We start from the raw sequence: 27,935 nt of genomic DNA, 5'->3' as shown, positions 1-27,935 counted from the left end.
GTAGTCCAGGAAGACGATGTCCACTGCTACCCCTGCATCTAATGATCTGGTGATCTGATCGTAAAAGGCCACCAGGTTGGTCTGACAGGACCTGCCACTGATGAACCCATGTTGGTTGCCCCTAAGCATGCAGTCCCCTGCTGGCCCCTCCTGGATGTGTGCCAGCATAATTTTCTCGAACAGCTTGCCCAGGATCGAGGTAAGACTAACTGGCTTATAGTTTCCCAGGTCCTCCTTCCTGCCTTTTTTGAAGATGGGGACCACATTGGCTCTCTTCTACATGAGTGACGAGCCTGCTGCACATGGTTGCCCAGCTCCATGCTGATTTTGCTGTGGCCATTTCAGGGTTACTCCCCCACACACCCAACACCCCTCATACATGACAGCAGAGACCAAGGCTTGGATGCCTTGGAGCTGCCAAGGCCAGGCTGGCATGTGGCTGGGGGCCTGGCTGCTGGAACCCTCCTCCCACCCCACCAGACAGAAGGGGACCTGCAGGCCAAGCCGACTAACAAGACCGAAACGGTTTATTTCTGTGGAATGTGGCGGCCCTCACCGGCTGGGCGCTCGCAAGCAACGTACAAAAAAAATTCGAGGGTGAGGCAGCCTCCTAAGGGGCTGATGTATGGGGCCTTCCCCCCACCCCAGGCTCGGCACAGTGCAAGGAAAGCCAGCCCTAGGGCGAGGGGCAGCTGGTGGTGGTGGTGTGGTGGGTATGCAGGAGGTGTCCCGAAAGGACAGCTGCTTGCTCACTCTTCAGCACCAGAGCTACGATGGGCAACAGCTGGGAGCAGGGAAGAAGAACCAGAAATGTCCAAATGGAGCAAACAGGCCTGGCCTTGTGCCCCTCCTTCCTGGGACAGTTGAGGAGCCTGGTTTGGCACTAGGGCTCCCTGTCCTGCCACAGCAGGGAGGGGCTGGTTGAGAGGCGACTGGGGTGCTGGTGCCTGGCAGAGGTGGCTGTAGCCACAGCCTCCAGTGTCCCAACACAGGCCTGTTGGTGCCCCTGGGCTACCACCCGCCCAGCTCCATGGAAGGACCCACGGATGGCATCCAAGGCTTACACGCAGCCCTGAACCTTGCTGGCTTCTCGGTCTTTTTTTTTTTAAAACAGGGAAGCATAAAAGCAAAGAGGATGTGGCCCAGCTTAACTAAAACCAAGCGCACGATGGCTGATGGGAAAGGGCCAGTTTCCAAGACCCCGGCGCCAGCTCCAGTGAGAGGAAGCTGCTCCAGCATCCGCAGAGCCAGCCGGAGGGGACGCCTGGGGCAGGGGAGGCACCACCAGCCTGACAGAGACCAAACGTGTCCCTTGACACAGCCAAGGGGAGCCCCCAGCCTGCCTGCCCTACAGGGGAAAGGAGATTAGAACGGTCACTGGCAGGACCTCTACCTGCAACTAATCTGAGCCACCCTGGGGTCACTGCAGGTCCTGACAGCAGGTGCAGAGGTGAAGCAGCAGCTGCCAGGGCAGAACGCCTCTTCCACCCACCCCACCTCAGCCTGTGCAGCGGGCAGGCCTGTGGGGAAGGAAGTGCCCCAGAGTCCTGTCAACCGCCCCAGGACCCAGTGTGCAAACTGCCAGGAATGCTGCCAGGACAGGGGCGGGAGATGGATGAGGCTCCTACTAGAAGGATGGAGACAATGAGTGACGAGGCAAGAACCAAGTGCCCCCACACGCACGTGGAGTCTCGCACCAGTGCCTGCGCCAAGGCCATGCTGAGCGTCCATCTGGAGAAGGAATCAGAACGGACGCAGCAAGGCAAGGCCCTCCCCGCTGAGCCGGGCCATGCCAGGCTGAGCAGAGGGGGCATGGGGATGGCCATGGCCCCCTCAGCATTCCTGGCTCCCGTCACAAAATGAGAAGGGAAGGAGCAGGCAGCTGCAGGGCAGCGCTACGCTTCGCTGAGGGAGAAGCTATCCTCCTCCTTGGGCTTGCGGATCCAGCTGCCATAGCCCATCTCCTCCAGTGCCTGAAAGAAGCGCTGCTTCGCACCCTGGTAGGCCGAGGCTGCCTCCTTGGCATCTGAGTACAGTGTGAAAGCCTGCAGGTCCTGGCGGCTCCTCATGGCACAAAGCTGCTGGAACAGGTTGAACATGCGCCGCTTGGACACGCGGGACACCTCCAGCTTTGGTCTGGGAGGAGGGAACATCGGTGAGAACACAGCCCCCTGGGGGAAAGCAGCTACTTGGGCCTCAAGTGGGAGCCAGCGTGTTAGAATTACCCTCCAGCTGGGGCAGGGGCTGCATGACTCATGAAGAAGATGCCAGGAGAGCCCAGGAGTCCCCATTCCCCACCGCACCAAGGTCAGTGGAGGCCTTCTGCTATAGGCAAGCTATATTCTGCCAAGCTCCCAGCACAAGGCCCCCTTGCTAGTACCTGAAGTAGTTGCAAAAGGCAGCCACGTTTCCTAGGAAAAGTCCTCCTCCAAGTTCCTCCCCATAGCACTTCTGCTTGAGGGGACGGGGGGCCAGAGCAATGACCCGGGAGGGCTCTACCATAAGCAGCGGCTCCAGTCACACAGGCCTGGCTGGAGTCTGTGGCGCTGATGTGAGGTTGGAGGGCTCTGGCTGCTGAGGCTGGAAACACGACTTGGGGACTGAGAAGTCACCGAAAGGCCTGCTGCACAGGGCACTGGCCAAGCCCGGATGACGAAGGTGAACAGACTGCCTCAGAGGCTGCAAGCAGCAGCCTGACCTTGGGTCTGAGTGGGGCAAACTGCCTATTTATCCCAGCTGGGGATTCTCCCCTCTTGTGGCCACCTGTGCCCCAGGGCACTGCAGAGGGAGCAGGCAACTCCCAGCCAGTCGGGAGCAGCTCCTCTTACCCATCCACTTTGCCCTTGGTGCCATCCAGGACTTCCACCTCGCTGTGATCAGCCAGACACCAGTTCACACTGGACTCCTTGGTCTTGCCCGTCTGCCTGGCAGAGTCGTACACGCTGACTCTCCCCACCTGGGCAGCCAGAGAGAGATAGGAGAGAGCTCAGGGCGGCTTCAGCCAGGGGTACAGGCCTGGCTGGGTGGGCACACTCCAGATGGGATGCAAGGTGCCTTGTGGCTCAAGGGACCCAGCCCAGCTTGCATTCCCACTGCCCCCAAGCAAAGTGCTTCTCATGCTTTTCTTTGGGCTGTGCTGCACTCAGCCTGCTCCTAGCTCCCTTCCCTTCCCCGCCTTGGGGTAGGTGGGTCACTGCTGCCTGCTCAGAATTGTGGGACCGCAGATTGTGCCGGAGACGCTTAGCCCTCCTAGGCACCAGGGGAATGGGGAGAAAGATGGCATTATCAGGCAATGAAGAAACTGCTGGCACCTGACCAGGCACAGCACCAGGGAAAGGCCGAGGCAACACAGAAGCACCAACAGCCTCTCTGCAGCCCCTGCCACTGCTTCAGACTGGCTCCAGAAGGGAGTTTAAATGTTCCTCTATGCTTGTCAGCACTGGGCTTGCTGGCTGCGCAGCTGATGCACTTTAGAGCCTCCCACAAGTGACACCTGTGTGGGGCACCTCAGCAGACACTCAGGCCCCAGGTCTGGGCACAGCAGAATGGACGGAAATGCAGCCAGGTACAGGGTACCTCAGGGTGTTCCACATGGTACGGCGCCGGAAGGCCTGCCTCGAGCGTGCTCCCGTCTCGCGTCAGGCGGCAGCAGATTGCGCGTGTCAAGTGCCCCTGGCTGTACAGGTAACCTGGGAAGAAAGGCAGACAGGAGTCAGGGTGCAGGACGGCTGTGCTGTGAATGGGCAGGTGGGAACCTGAAGAGGGCAGCACTGTGCTTGAGCCAGGGCAGCGATTTCCTCCATGCCAAGAACTCCCTCAGACACAAAAGGCGGGGGGTTACCTACTGCACCTTCACAGATACATCACTCTCAAACCCCACCAACACCCCGCAGGAAAAGCCCTCTGTTCTCACTGGTTAGGACTCCACGAGCCCCATCTGCATCTGAACTGCATGGCTCTGCAAAGGCCGACACGCTAGCCCTGTGCTCCCAACAGCCCCAACCCCAGCCCCAGGTCCCTTTCCATCCCTGCAGGGAGGATGCAACCCACTCCCCAAGCCTGCCAGCACAGCCCCCACAGCGTGGCTGTGGGTCTTGTACCAAGTGTGACGGAACGGAGGTAGACAGGCTGCATGAAGTGTGAAAGCAGCGCCCCTTGCAGACCCAGCACGTTCCAGCGCAGGATTTTGTCACTGCAGGACATGGTGCGCAGCCGCTCCCCATGCTGGATCCCATCCCACGTCGGCACAATGTCGCTCGACCCCACAGGGATGGTGCCTTCCCCTGGGAGAGAGAAGTGAAGCTAGTGAGCAGTTGGGCATGCCACTAGTCTAAACTCCCCTGCCTGCTGGGCACAGGCCTCGGGCTCAGGGTGAGTGACTCGCAGTTCCCTCAAAGCATACATTATCTGCATGGATAGGAGGGGAGTCCTTCAGGGCTAAGCCCTGTCCCTAGGCTCCCACATGGAAGAGAGCAGGAACTGGGGACAGATGGGAGGCAGGTGATTTTTCACATGGCTGAAGCAGAATTTAATTACTCTTAGAAAGGAGGCCAGAGCCATGGGAACCAGGCCAGGAGGCAGGCTGAGCTCTGGAACAGCAGCCTTGCTCTTCACCCTCTGGTGTCTCCCAGGCCCTTCCATGCTACCCTCAGGCTCCAGAAGGTGCCAGGATGAATGAGCAGTGGGCAGGCCAGACAATGCTGCCTCTCAGGTCTAGCCACGAGGGAAATCAAGCTCATGGGGAAACCCACTAGATACCTCCCTGCCAGCTCCCCTTGGATGTGGATCCCTCCCCCTGTAGCCTGCTCCACTGCAGCTCTGACTCAGGGAGAGAATGCCAGAGCTCGCACCCTGATCCCTTCCTGGAGGGGTCAGCAGGAACCCCCCAGCCTATATGACCAGAACGCTTTACCATGAAGGTCTGACCCCTCTCATAAGAGCTGCGTGATGCAGCTGGGTCTGGAGCGACTGACACATACTGGCAATAGAGCCAGACAAAGCTGCTTGCGGGGCCTGCAAGACTCACCATTCTCCACCTTGGTGCGCAGTTTGCCTTGCTTGGGGTTCTCAAAGAGCGGTTGATGCTGGCTCTTGCCTACCGTGCTCGCCTGGTCGCTGCAGGACTTGTCAAAGAGGGCCCCATCTCCACAGGGTGCAGTGCTAGGAGATAAGCCGATGTCTGAGTCAGCACAAATCTGCCGAAGGCTCTAGAAGTATCGATGCAGAGCTGCCCTGACTTGCACAGCCTGTCTGCATTGCAGATCTCCCTCATGTGAGAACGCTCCATGAGCTTCCTCTGCCACGGGCCTCCCCCCTCTTTCAGAATGACCCACGCCTTGGAACACAAATGCTTTAGCTAACAGCATGGGGGTGAGCAGCAGAGAGCCTGGGAGGACGGCAAGTATAGGGCATGGCTGTGATCGAGCAGGGACTGGGCAGAGCCTGGCAGCAGCCTGGTCCATACAGACCTGACATAGAGGTGAAAGGTAATATTATCCTTTATTTTGAGTCTGTTGTCTCCTGCTGGTTCAAATATACTCTGCTCTGTGGAGGAGGGATAGGAAGGATTGTACTTCATCAGCTCGCTGTAAAGAAACCTGGAATAAGAAAAAAGGGTTAGGGAGCGGTCTCTCTCTTGAGATCAACACCCTTTTCCCCCCTGCACATGCCCACAAAAGACAGCCTCCCATGTTCCATCCCTGTTGACAGTGAAGATGAGCTTCCAGGAACCACGAGATACAGTGAGCTGGTGCTCAACACACGTGGCACAGATGGGAGGGACTGAGGAAAATGCACCAGGCACGAGACAGAGGGGTTAGACACTGGTGAGGGACCAAACAACACAAGGCCTGCTTGTTATTTTCTCATACTGATGTGACCCTCAACTGACAGCAACTTCACGAGGGTCCTGACCCCACCACTGAGGGACCGGAACAAGTGTGTTCTGTGGTTTCAGTCCACTTCCCAGCAGAATGGTGCATGCAACTCCCCACTCCAAAGTGATGCCCCCACCCTACCAGCCTCACCAGAGTGCTCCTGGGCTGAGCAGGTAGCCAGGGAGGTTGCCCGTTGGATTCAGTGGAGCCGGACACTGACGGGGCGGGGTGGTGTTCATTATCTGCAGCCCGTGTGCACAGGCTCCGCGGGTGAAGAACACTTCAAAGTTGTCAGCCCAGCCCCTCTGGTCAGCAGTGAGACCACACAGCCTCAAAGGTTCTCCTGACAGAGTCTGCCGAGAGTTCTTCCCTGCTGTATGAGCCACGGCCAAGTGCATCTTTAACTCCCCCTCTTACTCTCATCTTTAACGGAACATGCCGTGCCAGGGATGACAGGACAGCCTGGCAGTCGTAGCTCCAGGGATTAATGGGCAGAACAAATCAATAAGGAAGCTGCAGAACACGAACATGTATTGGGTTGATAGCACAGCTTCCAGGGCACCTGGTCCCCTCTCACCTGGGGCTACAGAATCACTGGCACAGCGCGTGGCACAGACAGGCCACCACGCACCAGCCGGGTTTCTCTTTGGGGGTGGGAGGGGACATGGATTAGAGTGGCCCAGATTTACCAGAGCCTATCCCTTTATTAGAGACAAGGCTGAATGGTCAAGAGAGTGCCACTGGGAGCAAGAAGCCCCTCCCAGTTGTCTGGGCTGGGTACAGCACCTCAGCAAGTGGCCACCACAGGTTGACCTGGGCCATGGCTGGGCCTGGGGTAGTGTGGCCATGGTTAAGACCACAGGGGAGCTGTAGGTATGAGCACACCATGGCCCCATACTCCACCCTGCCTTCCAAGAAAGCCACCTCTAGCCATGCCCCTGAGGGGGTTCTGTCAGCCAGGCCCTGCCCAGAATGACACTGGAATGTACACTGTCCAAGCCTGTGCATGATACTAAATTGTGGGGAGGATGTGAACACTCCGGAGGGTAGGGAATGATTGCGGGCAAACCTCGACAGGTTGGATAAGTGGGCAGAACACAATTGGATGCAATACAACATGGACAAATGCAGAGTGCTGCACCTAGGGCACAAAAATATCCAGCACACCTACTGGCTGGGGAATGACCCTCTCAGCAGCACAGAAGCGGAAGCGGATCTTGGAGTCATAGTGGACTCAAGATGAACATGAGTTGTCAGTGTGATGAAATCATTAGCAAAGCTAACTGCACTTCATCATGCATCAGCAGATGCATGACAAATAGAACCAAAGAGGTGATATTTCTCCTCTATGTGGCATTGGTCAAACCGCAGTTAGAGTACTGCAACCAGTATTTTAAGAAGGATGTGGATAACCTTGAGAGAGTCCAGAGGAGGGCCACTCATACGGTTAAAGGTTTACAGGCCAAGCCCTATGAGGAGAGACTAAGGGACCTGGACCTCTTCAGCCTCCGCAAGAGAAGGCTGAGAGGTGATCATGTGGCCACCTACAAATTCATTAGGGGCGCACAGCATGGAACAAGAGATGCTCTGTTCACCAGGGCACCTCTTGGGGTAACAAATGGCCACAAAGTGACGGAGCAGAATTAGGCTAGACATCAGGAAAAACTTCATGGTAAGGGCAGCCAAAACTTGAAACGGGCTTCCAAGGGAGGCACTGCTCTCCCCTACCTTGGGGGTCTTCAAGAGAAGGCTAGATAAGCATCTGGCTGGGGTCATCTGACCCCAGCACTCTTTCCTGCCCAGGGCAGGGAGTTGAGCTCAATGATCTGTTGAAGTCCCTTCCGACCCTAGCATCTATAAATCCATGGAGCTAGTCTTTCACAGCCCCCAACCCCATAAGCTCCCAGGCAGGAAGCACATGGCCCCTTGCCTCTCACCTTACAAAACCTCTCCGGGAGATGATTTCTGCATGGCAGTCATTCACTGTCTCTCCCTTCAGGCTCAGCTCCTCACCCTTCACGCACCGGTTACCTGGAGGGAGAAGGAAAGCAGAAGATCTGACAATACCAGCTCATGCATGCTGCAGAAGGTAGCTCTGCCCCTCCAGGCTCCTGAGTAATGCCAGTCTGGTTATTCTGACCCTCCCCACCCAGAGTGGGGCAGGATTATGTCCCCTGAGTCCCTGCCTCCCTGGAAACAGCAGGCATCACTGTCTGCACAGGGGCATACCAGTCTCTTCCAGCCCATGGCACTGCTTGTCCTGCTGCACATGGGGAGGGGAGCACGAAGGGGGGTTTCAACAAGGATGGAGCTGGACTGTTCTCAGTGGTGAGAGATGACACACCAAGGAGCAATGGGCTCAAGTTGCAGCAAGGGAAGTTGAGGTTGGATATTAAGAAACTCTCCCACTAGGAGGGTGGTGAAGCACTGGAACTGGTTACCCAGAGAAGTGGTGGAATCTCTATTCTTGGAGGTGTTTAAGGCCCAGCTTGACAAAGCCCTGGCTGGGATGATGTAGTTGGGGATGGTCCTGCTTTGAGCAGGGGGTTGGACTAGATGTGACCTCTTGAGGACCCTTCTAAGCCTCATTGTCTATGATTTTATGAATGCATGAGGTGATGCCCAGGCTGGTGTGGAGCAGTGCAAGACCAAAGGATATAAAGCCACAGGGCTTGCTGTGTTCTCCACTTCTGACACTGGGGGCTGGAGGAAGCTCATACCTGTGCCAATGCTGACAACAACTCCCAGGTCCTCTCCTCCTCGCCGCATGATAATGGCAGCCAGAATCTTGCGCCCCAGCAGGCTGTGCTGGATGCGTGCAGTGAGGGCATTGAAGCGTTGGTGGCTCAGCATCGCAATCTGGTCGTGCAAGGTACTGCCACTCATGGGGAGCTGGTGGAACACAATGCAGGCATTGCTAAGAGACCGCACTCAGGTAAATGAGCTGCCTACATAGGGGCTCAGGAAGAGGGTGGGTCTGGAATGCAAGTGATTCAGGGCAGGGCGAAGCTGAGACTGCAAACAGCAGCAGTAAGAGCAGGCAATTGTACAGCGATGAGCAACTCCTGGGAAGGCTGACACCAAGCAACTGTTATTCAACTGCTGACTGGGGGACCCTGCCAGCAAGGAGACAATTCTGGGCTGGGGCACAGTCTCCCCAGGGAACACGCAGAAACCCTCAGAATGCTCAAACCCAGCCAGCACGCACTGATCCACCCCTATTCACAGGAGCAACCAGCAGGACTTCTCTCACAGAGGACAGTGCCCAGAGGTTTGTTCCAGGGGATGCCTGGCTCCTCTGTGTCACTCTGAATGACACATCATCCCCATCTGCTTTAACTACTCAAGACCCAGCTGCCACACTCAGCCCTGCAGCAGAGAACTTGCACGGAGGAGAACTGCAGCACTCAGAGCTCACTTCAGAATAAAGCTGGATGGGGACAGCAATCTAGGGGGGGCTGGTTCAGGGGATGTTTCACAATCTGCCCGTGCCAGGAGCCCGATGGAGCAGGGAGTGAAGCTGAGGCAGGAGCCTGGGCATGCTCTAGCCCTGAGCTTTGGTTGCTGGGGTTCAGGTACAAGGTTAGCCCATACCAAACCCAGATGCTGGCATGGGATACATGTACACACACATACCTTGGGGAACATCTTTTGCCCAGGCCTGGAAAGGCTCAGAGCGCCAGTCGTGAACAGGATCACAAACCCAGTTTTGTACTACCACCAAAGAGCTCGCCCACTGTGGTGCAGCCCCAGGACAAAGGCAGGCCTAGGTTCTGGGGATGGAGAGTTACCTCCGTGGTGTTCAGCCCTTCAGTGCGCTCGGCCTTCTCCGTCTCCCCGATCAGGACTCGGAGGGCTGCGTCGGCTGCCTCCTGCTTGCCCTGCTTCTTGCTGTGTGCTGTGACGGCAGGGAACCAGCGGCCGCCCACTTTTGCTTGGTAGATGAACCTAGAGAAGCAGCAGTGCATCACTAAGGGAGCTCCCTGCTGTGCACTTACACCCTCAAGACACAAGCATCTTTATGCTCAGTGGACACGAGGTCCACGAAGGGGCAGCATGGCGTGGTGACAGGAACAACTCTGTTAGGTCACAAGGACTTTCCAGTACCTGGTCCTACTTCCAGTAACACAGACAATAGCAACTTCACATGGGACAGACACGGCTACTTACTTTGGGTCATGGGGAGGCCCAGACTGGTCAATCATCTTGAACTCTGCCGCGAAGCCATTGGAGCGGGCATACTCTAGCAGGCCACTGATGGGATTGGCATTGAGGTATTTGATCAGTTCCCCAATGCCCTTCGCCTTTGCGGCCTTGGACTCATCTGGTGTTGGATGCTGGATGCCAGAAGCATTTGAGAACTGGTTGCTCTGGGGTTCTACAGAGGGCTGGAGGATGGGGAGACAAAAGGAGCCTGTGAGATGTTCAGGAGTACATACCACATCAGACCCAGAGCCATCCTTGGCTCTGACCAGCTAGAAGAAAGCAGAAAGGCTACAGGAAAGAACCAGCAAGTGAGACAGAAAAGCTACTCTCTCTACCTTCTCAGGGATGAGGTGCGGCACAGACTCTCCACTGAGGATCTTCACAGCAACCTCGGCTGCCATCTGCTTTGTTCCCTTCTTGCTGTTGCCTACCACAGCAGGGAAAACCTGGTCACCCATTTTCACACAATACTTGAACCTGGCAGGATGTTACAGCACATAAAGAGAGTCAACCCAAAAAACTTCACTGTGTTATTTACCCCCCTCGCGGTTCAGGTTGGGCTGGGAATGTACAGGGAGCGTTTCTAAGCTACCAGAAGGGTTGCAAGCACTCCAAAAACACTGGAACAGCAGGGGGCTCGGATCAGTGTTCCAGGGTTGGCAGGGCCAGAAGAAATATGTGCAGCTTTTCAGGAGGAAGGATCATTCCTCCACCCTTATGGGGCCTCAGGTACTGAGGGGTCCACGTCTATGCACGCTGGACAACAGGAGTTACCAGGGAAAGGGGACAGAGGCCTGGATATAGGACAACCTTGGGCCAGCCCCACTGACTGAAGGGAATGAAGTGGAGGAATCCCTCTTCCCACCCGCCTGACAAGGAAGTACTGTACTTGGGGTCATGAGGTGGGCCTTCCTGTGATAGCAGCTGGAATTCAATGACACTCCCCGACTTCTGCCCATACTCCATCAACACACTGATGGGGTTCTTGCCGGGAAGCAGGTTTAGTTGCACTGCTGCAGACGGAGACTCCAGTTCTGGGGGCGGGGGCTACAGGGAGAAAGCAGAGACAAAGAGACTACAGAGGCCACCTAATCTGAGATGTAACTACTAGATATCACTGTGGACCCTGTCCACCAGTCTGAAAAGCTCAGGGCCCTTCTCTGAGCCCCTCTGTGCAGGGGTATCAGGTATCAACCCCCACAGGAGGCCTAGGTGCAGTCAGACAGGGGCATGTGGAAGACACAGACAGTTTCTTCACATCACATCTCCCTCTGGGAACAGGCACACCTGTGTTCCCAGCACCCCTTCCCCGTGGCACATTTCTGCTAGCTAACTCCTGTGTCACCTGTGCCCCTGCAGGTCACCAACTGGAAAGACTCCACAGCAACAAGACCAGCTCTTCAGGCAAAGGTATCAGCATGCAAGGGAGCTGGACTGCTGCTTGTGGAGACAGAGGAGGGACTGGTTTTAAGAAGCAAGAGGATCTGCTGAGGGCATTCCAAGGACCACCAAGGGCCAGTGACAGGAAGAGAATAGTGACGGAGCATGTGGGCACCACACGATCTGCCACTTGCCTGGCAGAGGGCTTTGCAGTGGCGACATAATAATGGCCACAAGTTGTTAGAGAGTAGGTTTAGACTAGACATCCGAGGACGCTACTTCAGTCAGGGCAACTAGGATCTGGAACCAACTTCCAAGGGAAGTGGTGATTGCTCCTACCCTGGAGGTCTTTAAGAGGAGACCTGACGTCTACCTGGTTGGGGTCATCTGAGCCCGCTTTTTCCCCCCTGCCCAGGGCAGGGGGTTGGACCTGATGATCTACAAGGTCCCTTCCGACCCTACTTCTATGAATCCATGAATCTATGACTGCCACACAAGGCAGTTACAGGGAGATATGCTACAATGCTGCAAACATGCACTGGAAGTGTGGAAACTGCTTGTGTGCATGATCTTACCCCAGTGCAAGTGCGAGAGGCAGCTCCCCACACAATGAAGAAGGGCCAAGTTTGTAAAGTACGACACCACTCCGGGTCTGATTGCTAGGGCAACATGGGGAAAGGCAGAAATCTCTGCCTCATCTTAACACTAAAATTGCTGGCCAATGGCAGGGTCAGCACAGCTGTGAGTTGCAGTGACAAGACACCAACTCATCTGCATTTTACACCCATATCTGTTGCTCAAAGGCCCTCGGAGCACTGACTGCAGGCCGGGCCCATCCCAGGAATGGCAGGGGACTCACCAACTCTGCTTCCGAACTGTCTGGAGGTAACATCTCATTGCCTCCACCAACATCCTCCTTGTTCTCTGCCTCGTGCAGCAACACCTTCATGGCATTAGCAGCTGCTTCTTGCTTGGCTAGCTTCTTGCTACCTGCTTCTGCTGCTGGGAACCGGCGTCCATTAATCACGACTTGGAACTTGAATCTTGGTAGGAGAGAACAAGACAAGTGCATGAACAGCCATCCCATGGCCAGCATGCTCCTCCTGTCCCGAGCCCCTTGGAATTCAAGTGAGAATCACCACGAGCTCTTGAGGCATGAAAGTGAACATAAGCCATGGCCTGCAGAATGGTCACATGTGCCCAAACTGCTGTCTAGTCCTGAAGGCTAGCCCTGACACTGTACAGTGGCCCGCCCTGGTCTCCAAGCACCAGCTACTGCCTTACTGGCTATTCTCGCTATGTGAAGCAGAGGGTGATGAAACATTGCATGGCTCTTGCTGCAGCTTGGCTCCACCAAGTCACTGCATCTGCCTGGGGAGCTGGGGCATTGGGAGCTGCCAGCCAAGGTTGTGCATGGCACCCTGGAAAGGTGTTGCCTCACTTGGACCTTGTGTCTCTGGCAGATGCACTCACTTCTCTCCCAGGGAGGATCCTCTGACAGGCCATGGGTCAGACTGGATCTTGGGAGGGCCATTGGGGCTAGAAATCCATTCTGACCCTTGCCTACAGGAGCTTGGATCATGCCTTTGTGAAGCAGGGCAATTTTCCTGTCTATTGGGTCAACTGACATGGCCCATCACAGCACACTGCACAGCTGCGCTGGGGCTCAGAAGTGGCTGAGACCTGGGGGGAAACGCATCCAATAGACAGGCTATAAAAAGCTGTTGGAAAAACCTCCTGCTCCCATGAGCCTGTAAGTGCCAGGTTGCATCTGTGCTTGCATGGGCAGCATGAGCTTCAAGCTGCTACACTGATGAGCCATGAGCCACAGAGCTCCAAACCCCGGGCCCCAACAGTGCAAACATCCTGGGATAAGAAAGCCTGAGGCACAAAGCTGCTTGGGATCCTAGAAGGCAACTTCATTCTGCAGGCTGCATGGGATTTCCTGCTCCTGGCAGGAACAGCAGCTTCTACCTGCTCCCTCCACAACAGCTTGCTCTCCAGAAGTTAACCTGCCCTTGATTTCCTTTCACTGAGGTCCTCCTGCTGGCATCTCTAAAAGCCAGTGGAAGCTGCCCCTGGCTGAGCTATGCTCTGTGGTGTCACAGCTGTTTCTAAGCCCCCTTCCAGGTGAATGATGTCCTGCACACTTCACTGCAACCTCCACCCCCCAAGGCTGCTCCTTTCCCTGCTTCTTTAGACAGTGCAGCATCTTCAGCTGGGCAAAATACAAGGCAGGGCAGCACAGCGCACTCCCATTCTACTGTGCTGTCAGCTGTGAGGTTGTAAACAGCAGCCTGTCCCCACAGTCAGGAGCTGCTAGCTGAGCTATGCACCTGAGCCCTTGGGGACTGAGTTCACTGTCAAGACGTTACACTGGTTCTTGCTGAAGTACAAGCAAGATGTGCTGGCCCCCTACAGTTTAGGACAAGACCACTGAACAGGAAGTTAGTTGAGCATAGATCTTTTTAAATAAAAGGAACCTGCTGTCTTTCTTACCGTGGCTCATGAGAGGGTCCACTCTGCTCCAGAAGGGCAAACTCACAGCGCTGGTAGGTGTATTGGGTGTACTCAATAAGGCCACTCACTGGGTTCTTCTCCTGACAGGCAACCAGCTTTTCAAAGGGTGTGCATTGGAAGGCAGCATCAAACTGGGCAGCATAGCTGGGAGAAATGGGAGATTCCATGATGCACCTTGACCCATCGGCCTGCTTGTGGATGGCATTTAAGTCATCTGGAATGTCATCTGTGGCCCACCTCCCATTTTCGGAGTTGTCATAATTCATGACTCTCTGGTATTTGGCCTTCTTGCCAGACAAGCCCAGATCAGGAGCCTTGGCTTTGCTCTCTTCCATTGGCTCTGCTACTTGCTGTCCATTTTTAACATTCTCCCTTTTTGTCTGTACTGCTGGGGGAGCCACCACATTCTCCTGCAGATCAGGCCCTTCACAGGTTGCTGCTAGTACTGCCGGGAGAGCCACCACACTCTTCTGCGGATCAGGTACTTCACAGGCTGCTGCTAACTCTGGCTGGGGGACAGGAGGTGCCGCTTCTAATACCTCACTGGCTTTCATCTTATTCTGCATCCGCTCACGTTTCTTGGGAGTAAGGGACCACCTGGGGGGGTTTGCATTCTCCTTGCGGACATCGCCTCTTTTCTCCAGGTCATTGAGAGAGGCATTGACATCCTTGGCCTTCCCCAATCCAATGTTCTTGGCAATGTTGAGTGGCGTTGACTGTGGAACAGTAAACAAGTAGTTGCAGATTTTCTCCTTGGTTTCAGCCATGATGGGAGAGTCTGCACTGTCCTCTGAGCACCCAGCAGAACCTTTTTCCTCTTTGCTTTCCAAAGACGGATCTCTAAGAAGAGTCCTCCTGACCGCAACGTTGCCTCTACTCACTGTCCTGGATGGCCCTGGTCTATCTGCAATCCTCCACAGCGGGGGCGTCTCTTCTCCTTTGTACAGTCTGCCTTGTTCAAGAAGCTTGTACAAGGTACGATTGAGGTCTTTCTTGTGACGATGAAGTTTACGAGAGAGATCATGCACCGTACACGATGTCCCCTCCTTGAGCTGACCTAAAACTGTCAAAACTTCTTGCTCCAGGTCTTGTACGCACATACCCTGAAAGCTCACACTGAGGGGGTCAAGATCTCTGCTTGGCTTTGGGTAGGTATGACGACGGCTGGGGTAACAAACCGGTCCACTGTGCTCATGCCAACTACTATAAAGGGATCTAGGTCCCCCAGCCGTGCCCCAGTTATTGTGCCCTCTCCCTCTAGGAACCGGTGCAGCTGCTTGTGGACCCCTGAAGCGTTGCTCTACTTGTGACCTCTGTTCCTGACATGGATAGAGTGGAGCCTCAGGAAGCTGGCCTTTTAGGAACTGTATCTGCTGCAGTTGGAATCTGCTCAGATTGCTTCCCTGCGGGACAAGAGGATTGTTAAAAGAGGCTGGACTAGGGTGGCAGGAGTTACGTTTTGTGGGTGTCTGATATGAGCCTCTGCCTTGGCCAACACCTCTGTTCATAGCGCGCTGCTGGAACGCGAGTGGGAATCTGAGCTTGTGCACGCCAGGAGAGGGGAAGCTGTGATTCACACTCCACTCTCACAGCTGCTGCCCAGAGGCCTGCCAAAAGGAAAAAACAGGAGCTCAGCACTCAATGCCACACCCCGGGGAGCCCCAGATTCCCTGCAACACACATACATGCACCCTGATTACACTTCTCATAAAAGCCAGATCAGTGCAGCTGCAGAACAGGTGTCTACTCAGACCCAGGCAGAGCACTGGGCTTGAAGAACAAAGAGGAACAGCCTCATTAGGAAAATCCCACCCTTGTTTCTTGCTGGGGTTTTCCAGGCCAACAGCACAAACCTGATAGCATTGCCCTTGTGCAGTTCCTTCCATGCAAGGACTCAAGGTGCTTCTGAAACATTACTGAGTGCCTCCTCGCAAAACCCTGGGAGCTGGCAGGAATAATCCTCCCATCTCTCAAATGTGGAAACTGAGGCACGCAGAGGGAAAATAGCAGAGCTGGGGAGGGGATGGACTCCCAACACTCCCTTAATACTGCATGACCAAACAGCCACTTCTCTCCTTCTATGACATTTTAGAGAGATAAGATCAAAGGAACCAGATTTCAGAGGTTGGCAATGGGATGTGGAGCCTTCCTGGACTGCAGTTCAAATCCAGCTCAGACCAATAACAAGCTTGCCACTGTCAGTCACTGCACAAGGACTAGGCCTGAGCTGTCAGTCCCCAACAAACACAGCCACCTACTATTCCCTGGGACACTCATCCTACTCATAAGTGATGACAAGAAAAGATGAACTTGAAATGACAAGAGAGACAGACATAGACCTTCTTGAATGAGTGACAAAACAGGCAAATCACTAAACTTCTTAAAGCAGCAGGTATAGGGATGTAATGGATGCTTTGCACCTAAATGCAGGGAGCCATCCACTGAGGGAAGCTAGGGCAGTGGTGTTTATATCCCTCTGCTTCCAAAGGACAAAAGGTGTAAAACTATGGAGAGACATGGAGGAGACTGAAGTGCTGAACAGTAAGAACCCACATTTCTACCACATGCTGCCAACCATCAGCATGAATATGAAGAATCAAAGAGGTTTTGAGGCGTTTTACATTTCACTGGCATTGAACTTGACTAACAGTCTCCGACTGTCCTCAGCTACTGCCAAGGTGACCAATTTTTCTCATCCAAGCACAGCTGATCCCAAGTGACATGCCCAGGGTTCTCTGTGCAAAGGGCAGACATGCTACAATTCCTCCCTGTCCTTTCAGGGAACCAGGACATGCAAGCCTGCCCAGCTGGCCAATTTTTCAAAGAATGCCTGCAGGCCAGGTACCACCCAGGGGGCAAAGAAAGGGCAAGGAAGTCACTCTTACCTTGCACACGTCCATCCTGATGAGCATAACTCATTTCATTAACTGGAAGGCAAAGAGGAACTGTCGTTCCACACAAACTAGTTGTCTGCCAAAAGGGAGAGCGTGAGGCTGCTGGGAGGAGGGGCCAGTGGAGAGCAGGAGGGCCCGCAGCCCGCAGCTCTGGCACGGCACAGTCACTACCTTACAGCACCTCAATGTTTTTCACATACAACAGAAGCAACCTCCTGAATACCCACTTGCTCCACCAGAGCAGAGCTGAGTTCTGCTAGCATGCCAGCTGCTAAAATGGTTGCAAGTTAAGTTTCAGTTTCATTTTCTGACCTCACTGGTTCTCTTTCTGCCTGGTCTCCAGTTTCACAGGGGGCGGAGCAGGACAGCTATCCTGCTGTAGCCGCTGGGTTGGATCCCAGCATGCATGCCCTCTCACACAGCCCGCTCTGCTTGTAGTAGCCTGTATTTAAATGACATTTATAGCTCTTTTCCCAACTGCTCTGGACAGTTCTGTTGCACTTGTGCTATGTCCCTCACAGTGCACTTGTCAGCTGCTGAGAGGTACTTCTGCCCCTTGGGACTGTGGCCGGTCCAGGAAGAAGGGATAACAAGGAAGGCCAAGAGCAGGGATTTCTCCAACAAAGGGGAGGGACAGAGACTCCAGAAGGCATTTCTGGTGGTAAAGCCTGCTTTGCCCAGAGTTAATTCCATACACCCCTTTCTTTCTTCCACTCCAAGTACACTTATTCCTGTGCTCTTGGACCATGGTACAAAACTAACTATAGTCTGGCTGGAAAATTAAGTGCCACTGGGGAAACAATACCCCACAACGAAACCCAGGAATTTCTAACGCCAAGCCCAAGCACTGAGGCCTTGCTCAAGATGTTTTCTCTGAGCCTGCTTCCCCATCAGCACAAAGGGGCTCACAGCTCCTGACCTGATGAGACAGCTGTGAGATTTGTTACCTGTAGCCAGGAAAGTGCTTTGAAGAGGAAAAGCACTGGAGGGGTGCGGAACTGTGTCTGCAGTTTGTAAGTGCATGTCAAAGCAGGTCACCACAGTGTGGGCAGAATAGAAACCTGACAGTAATTCTCCTCCATCATACCAGTATCACATAACCCGATCACCCCTCAGCGTGGAAATAAGACGTGCTGAGCATGACTAACTTACACCTCCCTCTAGGCTGTCAAAAGTTTCCCTCTTGTAATTCTATCTGAGATGGCATAATTCAAGCCACTGCAGTCTGCTTTTCTGTTAAGGCTGAATGAGGATGAATCCCAGTACTACTTCAGAGTGCAATTCCCATGTCCCAGGAATGGGGATTCCACACCAGCTCTCATAGGTCTCATCTATAACAGGGATGTGGCACCAGCTGAAGGTGGCATTTAAGTACCCTGGTTTAACCAGCTGCATGCCCTTTATGTAGACAAACTCAACTGATTTTAGCAAACACTGCACTAGGTTCAGCTTCCCGGGGTAAGTTAGAAGGCCCTTAACTTGGTTTCACCTTAAGCTGTGAGCTATGAAAATGATGATTACCATTAGTGCTAACTTGAGTTTGGAGCAGTCACATCCTTCATCCAGAAACCCCGACTGTCCCCCCTACCTGCAAAACTGTGACTTGCATCCACTCTGCACAGAGATAAGTAGTGCACTCGACATTAGACTCTGCAGAGCAGAAACTTAGACTAAGGAATTTGCAATTTGAGATTAAAACAGTTTGCTTGGGGCCATGACCTAGCTAAAGAAGGAAAACTGAAGAAAGTGTGGGGGTAAATGAAATGTTCATTCCCTTACTCACCTTTGGCTTTTTTCCCTCCCCCTTGCTTCCACCCCCACCCCCCTCCCTGCTTTTCCTTTGGTCTTTCTAATTTCTACCTATTTCCGTTCTCACTGGCATCCTGCCACACTTTTAACTTCACTCGCTCCTTAGAGTCTCAAAATACCAGAGACTCCCTATGCCTGAAGGGTGACTGCACCTGAAAGCGCACTAAGAACTTTTCCCCCAACCACTCAGTTGGTCCAATAAAAGATATCACATGTATTCAATGAATCTTGCCTGCCTATGTTCATTCTCAGGGGTTTTGCAGCACCAAATACACAGGAGGTGAGGAAACCTGCTGGACAAACAGCCTACTTGAGCACAGATGCATTCTAAAGGAGGGGGAAGATAAGCAGCAGCAGCAGCTTTCCAGCAGAAAAGGAAGTTAATAGTGAGGACATTCGCTCCGGGGGAAATCCAGAGAACAGATCAGCCACATCTGCTTCCAGTCCCATCCAGGGATTTTCTCACTGTACCAGCCCCAGAGGGCAGCTCTTCCTGCCTGAGCCCAGCAGGACATTAACAATTTCAGGAATCCCCTGGGAAGCAGTTCTGCCCTGAAGTCATGGGACTGGAGTGGCAGGAAGCTTTGGGATCCATTTTCAGTTCTGCTGCTGATTTGCTGCATGACCCTCAGCAACTCTGTCACTTTCCCCGGGCCTCTGTTTTCCCCACCAAGCCCATGCCTGGTTCTGCCTGCAGATGGGTGTGCAGGGGTGTAACGCTCAGAGCCCAGCACAGAGGCTCTCCCCCGAGCTGGAGCCCTTGGGCACCGCAAAGGCAAACGTGCATTTCAGGTCACCGGCTCCTGCGCCATTTGCTTCCTACAACCCCCTTGGGCTGTAGCGGGGCGAGGGTGGAGCTTTTCTTCCACCCCAGCGCCTGTTTCCTCGTCCCCACTGAGCAGAGGGGCGGGCAGGACGGGTGAAGCCGGCCTGCCAGGGACCCCGGCAGGCAGCGGGCCCTGAACCCGCCCTGGGAGCCTGGGCAGACGCGCAGGATGAAATTTCAACCCGGCCGCAGCTCGCGGGGAGGGCAGCCCTGGGCCCGGCCCTGCTCGAGCGGACACCAGGCCGCGGCGGGAAGCTGCAGCTCCGAGGCCTCCAGGAGCTGCAAGAGCTCTGGGGCACCGAGCCGGAAAGCCCGCCCGGCGCTGCGCCGCCTCCCCCCGGCAAGGCCGGCGCCTGCTGCCCCCTCCCCCCGCCGCTTACCCGCGTGGCCGCCGCCGCCGCCGGAGCCGCTTCTATTGTGCGGGCCGCGGCCAGGGCCAATGACGTGCTACGCCAGCGACTCCCCCACACGTGGTGGCGATCACATGGGAAGACGCGACCGCCATGTTGAGTGAGGGCAAGGGGGCGCCTCGCCGAGGCTCGTTAGGAGGCAACAGGCCCAGCCCGCACCGGCCCTGGTTAGGGGAAACTCAGCAGGGTGCGGGGCTGCTCTGGGAAACCGACCCGGGGGACCCCTGCCTGGGGCTACGTGCATGCGGGGGTGACAGGGCAGCACCCCCCCGGAGCTACGGCCACTCGGGCAGAGGCAGTGCACGTCCTGGCAAACAAGGTCTGCAGGTACATGGGATCTCTTTCATCAGACCAACTCAGACGATGGAAAACCCTTTTCTGTGCACGTTTTGGGGCACAACCGCCCTTCTTCAGGCACCGAAGAACTTGCCCGAAAACGTGCAAAGAACAATTGTTTCCAGCTGCTCAGTTGGTCTGAGAAAAAAGATCATATCTACCCACAGGCCTGCCTGCCTCTGTCCTTAGACCAGCGTGGCCACAACCAGCATCCGGTGCAGGGCCTGTATGGGTGCTTGCTGTGGGCCTGGGGCTCTGTGTGTCTGGTGGGGCTGAGCTTTGCCATGAGATAAAACACTCCCCTTCAAATCAAATCAGCGCCTGGTTTTAACTTGATAGGCCAGTCCCTAGAGCTGAGGGCAATTGAATTGATGGAGCCAGCATTCATTTAGAGGTCCGGGAGGGGGAAGAAGGGGGGAGTGTGTGTAGGCAGCAAGGGAGAGCATTAGCACATTTTCTCCCTGGGACTTCACACATACAGAACAAAAGGCTCTCTCCCAAGAGGAGTGGGATGTCTGTCCTTGGGCCTATACTATTTAACATCTTCATTAATGATGTAGACACTGGTGTCAGAAGCAGACTGGCCAAGTTCGCTGATGACACCAAACTGTGGTAAAGTATCCACACCTGAGGACAGGAGGGTGATCCAGGCAGACCTTGACAGGCTCAGGAAATGGGTGGATGAGAACCTGATGGTGTTTAACACCGAAAAATGTAAGGTTCTCCACCTTGGGAAGTAAAATCTGCAGCATCCTTATAGGCTCAGCAGTGCTATGCTGGCTAGCACTATGGACAACAGGGACTTGGGGGTTATGACTGGCCACAAGATGAACATGAGCCTTCAATGTGATGCTGTGGCTAGTAAAGTGAGCAAAACGCTGGCTTGCATCCATAGATGCTTCTCAAGCAAATCCCAGGACGTCATTCTCCCCTTGTACTCAGCCTTGGTGAGGCCTCAGCTGGAGTACTGCATCCAGTTTTGGGCTCCACAATTCAAAAAGGATGTGGAGAAGCTTGAGGGAGTCCAGAGGAGAGCCACGCGCATGATCATAAGTCAGGAAAACAGACCTTATGATGAGAGGCTGAGAGCTATGGGACTCTTCAGCCTGGAAAAGGGCAGGCTCAGGGGTGATCTGGTGGCCACCTATAAGTTTATTAGGGGTGCTCACCAGAGCACCCCAAGTGATGACAAGGTCAAACAGTCACAAACTTCTCTGTGACCGTTTCAGGCTGGACATAAGAAAGAACTTCTTTACTGCCTGAGCCCCCATGATTTGGAATAGACTGCTACCGGAGACGGTTCAAACACCCACTTTAAACACCTTCAAGAGACATTTGGATGTTTATCTTGCTATGACCCCTGCTGACTTCCTCCCCCTGGGGCAGGAGGCTGGACTCAATCTTCCAAGGTCCCTTCCAGCCCTTAGTGTCTATGAATCTGTTTACAAGTGAAATTTCCTCTGCTGTTGTTTGAGGTCCTCACCCCTAATCCTACCCCCTGCAGCTGTAGAGAGAAGCAATCTCCACCCTCTCTGGCTAAAAACAGATGTGACATTTATCCCAGGTCTGTTTTTCTCTGGTCTTGACCAGCATCACAACAGGCTGGGGACAGTCCTTGATACCAGCATTTTTCAACCTGCGGGTCATGACCCAACAGTGGGTCGCAAGAACATATGAAAAGGTTGCAAACAAACTTTAAAAGAGGATTCTCTTTTCAAGGAGAAAAACATGGGAAACCGTGGGTTCTTCCATGAAGACTGACAGAGCCCCAACCTGCAAGGGGCTGCTTGGGGCCCCCCTGGACTATGCACTGGGGGACTGGGCCAGGGGACACTGGGTCAAGACTGGCCACCAATGTTTACAAATGGATCATAGTATAAAACAGGTTGAGAACTGCTAGTCTATACATACAGCTTGAATGGCAATGAACTCCTTGAAATAGCCCCTGTTGTCCCAGGAAAAAAATATATCTTGGGATATCTGTAGGATCGCAGAATAAAAGGTTTTGTCCTGAGAGAAATCTGGTTTTAGCCTTTGTAATAATCACCCTTCAGGTACCTGACAGTACTCAAATAACCTAGTCTTCTCTTCCCCAGACTACATAACCCTACATCTTTCAGACTTTCTTCCAAAGTTTTGCTTCCCAAGCCACTAATAATTTTTTTTTCACTCTCCACCAGCCTCTTTCCAGTCTGTCCAAATCTTTCTTGAAGCACAGGGTCCTGAACTTGACACAGTACTCCAGGTGAGGCCTCACAAGTCCTATGGGCTTGAGGAAAAAGACCCCTCGCTTTTCCTGCCAAACATTATGCTTGCTTCCTGGGATGCAGGTTGTAGCCATATTGATCTATAGGCAAAAGGAATCATAACTCATGCTAGGGATGATATCTTTTATTAGACCAGCTAGATATTTGCAAAAAAAGTCTTTATTTGCAAGCTTTCGAGCACATACACCCTTCTAGGCACTGGAGAATGCAAAGATTGTACAATTTCTCCTAGGTGGAAATGTAAATTCATACTTTGCAGGATAGCTGGAGGTGTTGTAAGATCTTCTGGTTGGAACAGTTCACATTTTGTGCAAATTAGGCTCAGATAGAAGGTAGAACAGTCTTCTTACCTCAGAGCTGTCTGGTGGCAAAGGAGGATGTAGAATTATGTTTCTATGTAATGCTTAGTTCCTGGCATATGATAACGCTAGGTAACCTCTCTACATTTTACCACCTTCATTTTCTCACTAGATCAACGTTCCCCCTTTCCCCCCAACCCCATCTACCTGTCCCGTGCCTATCGTCTCCTGTGGCCTCTGATCCTCACTACCACACATCTGCATTTTCACACACCTGTATATTGACTTCTATCCCATCCAGGCAAACATAAAATACCAGCAGACTCCTTATGCCTGAAGAAGGGTGTTTGTACCCAAAACTTGCAGAGAACAATTTTTCCAACTATTTAATTGGTCTAATAAAAGAAACCATATTTACTCAAAGAACCTTGCCTATGCTTGCTTCCTGACACTTTCCACATCCAGACTGGGTGTTTCTTCCATTCTTTTCATATCCAAACAACCTCACGGACAGCCAAGTGTTTCCACTGCTTGGAAACTATCTGAACAAAACAATGCAACAGGCAACACCCTTCTTGGTGGCTAGTGATCAGGTAGGAACAAACTGCCCAGAGAATGTTGTCTGGTTACTGCCAAATCAGTAAGTCTCCTTTCTATACGTCTCCGTCTCAAGAATAATTCTCTCTAAAGTCTCCTGTTATGTTGCTCAAACTACACATAACCACAGCACAGTGCAACACAGACAGCTGTCATTTCCACAGCTAGCACGCTTCTTTTCCTCCACTTACCCCAGAATTTAAGTTGAGGCCTTACAGTTGTGTCTAGTAGGATACAGAACAAATCCATGCCCAGTCGCTATTCTTTGGCCATCTCACAGTACTTTAAGTTTCTGCAATTCTAGAATTAATGGGAGAGTTTTTAATGCTACCAAGAGATTCCGCATCCTCCCTTTTAGCAGAAACAGGAACAATGGAGAAGTGGATATAGATTGGACTTCTGGTCGGAGAATAGGAAAATGTGTTTGGTGGAAAACATCCTCAATTAAACATGAGATTCTGTACTCAGGCGGACAGCAGTGATGAAAAAAGTGAAGAGCTGCGGACAGAAAAAGGAACACTGGCAAGACTGCACAAACCAGGGACAGCAGGAAACACTAAGCTCTAGAAATGAAAACCAGAGCAGTCAACTGCATTGATAGGAAGAACAAATAGTGTGAACAATGAGGGAAACCTGCGTGAAGTATTTCTCGAAGAAAACAATTGTTTTGTTGATTTTTACTCCCAATCTAGCCCATCAGAGGATGGAAAAGGTAGAGAATTCTTCTGTTTTGTTAAACAATTTAAACCAGTAATTAACAGGATGGTAAGAGTTTCCTTTATGTGCCTCCACTTCCTTTCTTGTAAGGCAGCTAGAAGAAGGAAGCAGGAACACTTACACTCTGCTTGGAACATATTAAATGACATGTGTTGTCGTCAGGGCCTATGGGGGGCGGGGGAGAGGGGCAGGAGGACCATATGGCCTGGGGCCTCAAATTTAGACTTTTGATGTTATCTCCAAATGAGGTTATACATACAGATACAGAGATACACTGACAGGATTGAAAGAAGACATTCATCATACAGCTTTAAACTTGTCTCCCATTACCGGGCCACACCTCCTGTAGTGCACTATGAATTAGTATTTTTTTAATATACCAGAAGCCTCAAAAAATGAAAGTGGCCCAGGCCTCTCTCGACCTATGAGAGGGCCTGGTTGTTGTAGTTATACCTTATTTCCAGTGACATTCCTAGGAAGGGGAGGAGCACAAGCAACACAATGCAGTTGAAGCCACAGATTTGGGGAGACAGCCTGCTTCAGGACCAGCAGCACACACAAATGCAAACAAAGGTAACATGCACTTTTACAGCATTAAATTACTGATCACTTAGAAGCAGCGAAGAGAACAGGCCACTTCTGGGGTGGAAGCAGATGACAGCATCCAAGCCTGCCTCCACACAGCAGCCCCTGGCTTGTCCCTTCATCTTCCTAAATAAGATTCCCGGACTTCCAAATGGAGCAGCTGTTCCCACAACAGCAAGGGGCCTCACAGGCATTGCCAGGCAATGGCACGAGGGCAGCCTGGCTTGCAGTGCCTGGCTGCACCACCAGCCCATGCATAAGGTCCCTTCCAGCCCTATTTTTCCTAGATTCCTATATATGTCTGAGAGTGTATACACTTTATATATGCATGCATGCACATGGTGTGGCGGGCCAGTAGGGGGTGCTCCTGCGTTGAGCCACCCACCTCCCTGTGCCCGACCACCTTCCAGCCTCCGAATGCCTCCCTAGGGGCGCCTTACGCCCTGCTGACCCCCTTCCTGGAGCACACTCGCTAGCCTGGGGGTAACGTAGCTGCCACCACCCCAAGAAGCGACTGTCTCTTGGCCCTGTGTCCTCAGGGAAACACAGGCCTAAAGTCCTATGGGTACTCGACCCAGTACAGGCACTTGGGGCACTTCCCCAAGTCAGGGGGCAAAAAGTAAAGTCTCCCTTAGTCCTCAGACCTAAGGGGTCTCTTGGGCATAATTTAGACCCACCCATCAGTAAGTCTCCCACACCAGTCACAAAGGAGAACTTTATTGATTACAGGGGTAGGGTGAAAATGTGGTACAAGATTGAGCAAGATCCTAGAAATCCTAAAGAGCAAACAGTCTGGCTGAGGTAACCTTTTGATCACGCATCTGAGTTACTGCCAGCTAGATATCTAATCAGATCTCAAGTAGCTTACTCACAAGCATTTTCCAAAGGCCAGTGAAGTTTCCCTTTGGAGGCAGGCCGTTTCTAGCTCGTGAGTTTTGGGGGAGAGAGCCAGTTTCAAATGGTAAAGCTCCTCTGTGTCCCCCACATGGCTCCTGCCCCCTCCTCCTGGGCAGTCTTAACTTATATAGCCCCTGTGACCTCATTCACCTGGTCCAGTGGAGGCCAGCTCCAGTTGGCTGTCGGCCAACCAATTTGAAATACATCACTAGGTGCCGGGCAGACTCCAGCCCACCAGGTAGATTCCCCTCACCCAGGTAGCCAATACCAGTCACATAGGCAGAGGGAGCAGGTTTCCCCCTCCCTCAGGATGTAGCCAGCTCAGGTTACCTAAAGAGAGAGGGTAAGGGTGTGTCTCTTCTGCTGGGCCCATCCTAATCAAATGGTCACAGCACAGAGATTTAATCACATTGTCACAGGGCAGAGATTTTGGGGAGAAACCAAGGTGGCTTTCTGCCACACATGGAAGCCAAGGATTTTTCTTAGCGATATCTTTTATTGGGCCAGCTGTATAGTTTGAAGAGATGTTACACCCCACCCACCCGCAAAAGTGTCAGATTCTTTTATCAGAACTAAATGCTTCTATCAACCTAAAATATATTCATCTTTTAAATTTTTCACAAGAATTTTTTTCAAGTTGCTCTAAGTTGGAACAGAAAATCTTGAAGGACTTCGGGGTTGGTGCAAGGGGTAGGGCTGCAACAGTCTGCCTGAATGAATTTAAAGCCAGGACCTTTAGCCCACTAGCCTTTGTGGGAAGGGGCCTTTTTTTCTGATAGATCCATAAAGCACATGCTTGCCTATAATGCCATAAAATTAGCAGAAATGAAATGATGGCTCATAATAATTTTAAGTCTCATCTATACTTACCTTAATTAAAAAAAAAGGAAAAAAACCCCAAACAGTTTTCTTAAATGTATGAATCAAAGCAGATGCACTGCAAAGCTAGCCATCCTTTCAAAGGAAAGATCTTTACAGTCCCAACTGCCTTTTGAAGCTCCTCAGTAAGCCCAAGCTATTAGTGTCACTTACAAAAGGACAGGAGGTAAGCAGCCTTGTAAAATAAATAAATAACTACAACACAATTAACTAATCTGTTGTGGAGCCAGCCCTAGCCCAGTTTAGGGAAGTGTGTGAACAGCATCTTTTGCAACACAAACATTGCTCCTCTGGGCTTCTCTTCATGCAAGGAGGCTCAAAACTGCAGTCCCTGCGCTAGTTGGTCTCAGAAGCAAGCCAGGATGAGCAAAGCTCCTTCCTGGCTCAGGGCAGTGGCTCTCCCAGGCACCTGGGCCTGCTTCGTCCCAGTCCACAGGCCAACCAAGCTGCAATCACAGCCCAAGTACAACCAGATCGGAGCAAGGGACAGCATAAAGCCCTGCAGCATGAAAGAGCTCCAAGGGGGGATAAGCTTCAGATACCTTCAGAGTGTAAATGATGCTTTGTCCAGGATCGGATTAGGTAACCTCTGCAGCTCTAGTTTTGCTGGTGGAGGAGCCTCGCCTCGAACCCGCGCCACCCACATAGCCCTGCCACTGCACACGCGCCAAACTAGCTATAGCGTTGCGCATGCGCAACGAAAGTTGCCGCCCCGTCACACTGCGCATGCGCCGAAACGACCAGGAGCCTCTGTATCACGCACGCGCCATCCGCTGCACTCTGGCTCGTGTGTTCTCCCCACATTTCCCCCCTCACCTTCCCCACCGCCCCGCCCGCCCGCTCACTCACCGCTCCGCCTGTCCTGTGCCGGAGCAGCGCGACTGGCAGCGGCCGCCGGCCCCTCGAGACCCGCGCCCTCCCTTTCCCGCTCCGAGGCCCCCTCGCCTCAGCACCGCGGCTTCCCGGCGCGGGGCGATGACGTAGCCAGCGCGGCGGCGGCCGAGGGGAGAGTCACGTGACTCTCCTTTCCCGCAGGCCGGCGCCTCACATGACCCGCCCTCCAGTTGGGGCTGCCGCTCTCTCCCGGTGCGATCTCTCCGTTGGGGCCCCGGGCAGCCCTCTCCGGCCCTTGCCCCGCCTCCCTGCTGCATTTGCCCCCAGCCCGGTTGGGCCTTAGCCCTCTGCGCCCCTAGGGTCGCGCCTCCCTGCCCCAGAGCCCGGCTAGCTCCGGCTCAGGCCTGGGGGAGACTGAGGGTCGTCCACCAGGGCGAGTCCTGGGATCCCCCTCCACAGTCTCGGAAGGGAGCGATGAACGGACAGAGACCCTGTAAGACCCGGTGCACGCAGGGGTTCAGGTCAGCAAGAGCTGTCATCTCTGATGGGATAAACGTGTGGGGGTGGACGTGCCTCGAGTCAGGGTTTAAACTGTTCGGTGGG

General features: G+C 53.3%; 1 protein-coding gene across 4 annotated transcripts; it reads right to left on the bottom strand.

The window, feature by feature from the left end:
* Positions 1 to 504: 504 nt before the first annotated feature.
* On the bottom strand, positions 505 to 27,483 carry ADAR (adenosine deaminase RNA specific). Of its 4 annotated transcripts, none has more exons than XM_090051838.1 (15): positions 27,348 to 27,483; positions 13,962 to 15,589; positions 12,322 to 12,505; positions 10,972 to 11,129; positions 10,418 to 10,559; positions 10,047 to 10,264; positions 9,668 to 9,824; positions 8,597 to 8,768; positions 7,814 to 7,907; positions 5,469 to 5,597; positions 5,027 to 5,160; positions 4,101 to 4,283; positions 3,577 to 3,689; positions 2,829 to 2,956; positions 505 to 2,136 (listed from the first exon to the last, which is right to left on the bottom strand). In XM_090051838.1, the coding sequence occupies exons 2-15, from the start codon at positions 15,488 to 15,490 to the stop codon at positions 1,896 to 1,898; spliced, it is 3,582 nt and encodes a 1,193-aa protein (XP_089907964.1). In that variant the 5' UTR covers positions 15,491 to 15,589; positions 27,348 to 27,483; the 3' UTR covers positions 505 to 1,895. The 4 variants fall into 4 exon arrangements, with proteins under 4 accessions (XP_089907964.1, XP_089907966.1, XP_089907967.1 ...); XM_090051840.1 differs by having other exon boundaries at positions 13,962 to 15,385; positions 27,348 to 27,472; XM_090051841.1 differs by lacking the exon at positions 27,348 to 27,483 and adding an exon at positions 19,892 to 20,002 and having other exon boundaries at positions 13,962 to 15,385.
* Positions 27,484 to 27,935: the final 452 nt, after the last annotated feature.

Source organism: Crocodylus siamensis, chromosome 6 (assembly GCF_052110815.1).
Source record: "Crocodylus siamensis isolate JL-2025a chromosome 6, ASM5211081v1, whole genome shotgun sequence".
NCBI lineage: Eukaryota > Metazoa > Chordata > Crocodylia > Crocodylidae > Crocodylus > Crocodylus siamensis.
The sequence above is the reverse complement of the archived record's forward strand: the minus strand, read 5'-3'. Positions and strand labels throughout refer to the sequence as shown.

Excerpts from the sequence above, each read along its gene's own strand:
- ADAR (XM_090051838.1), bottom strand. The coding sequence starts at position 15,490 with ATGAACAGAGGTGTTGGCCAAGGCAGAGGCTCATATCAGACACCCACA. Across the intron at positions 7,908-8,596 it reads TGTTGTCAGCATTGGCACAG|GTAACCGGTGCGTGAAGGGT; the intron begins GTATGAGCTTCC and ends TTCTCCCTCCAG. Across the intron at positions 2,137-2,828 it reads ACCAAGGGCAAAGTGGATGG|ACCAAAGCTGGAGGTGTCCC; the intron begins GTAAGAGGAGCT and ends CCCTCCTCCCAG.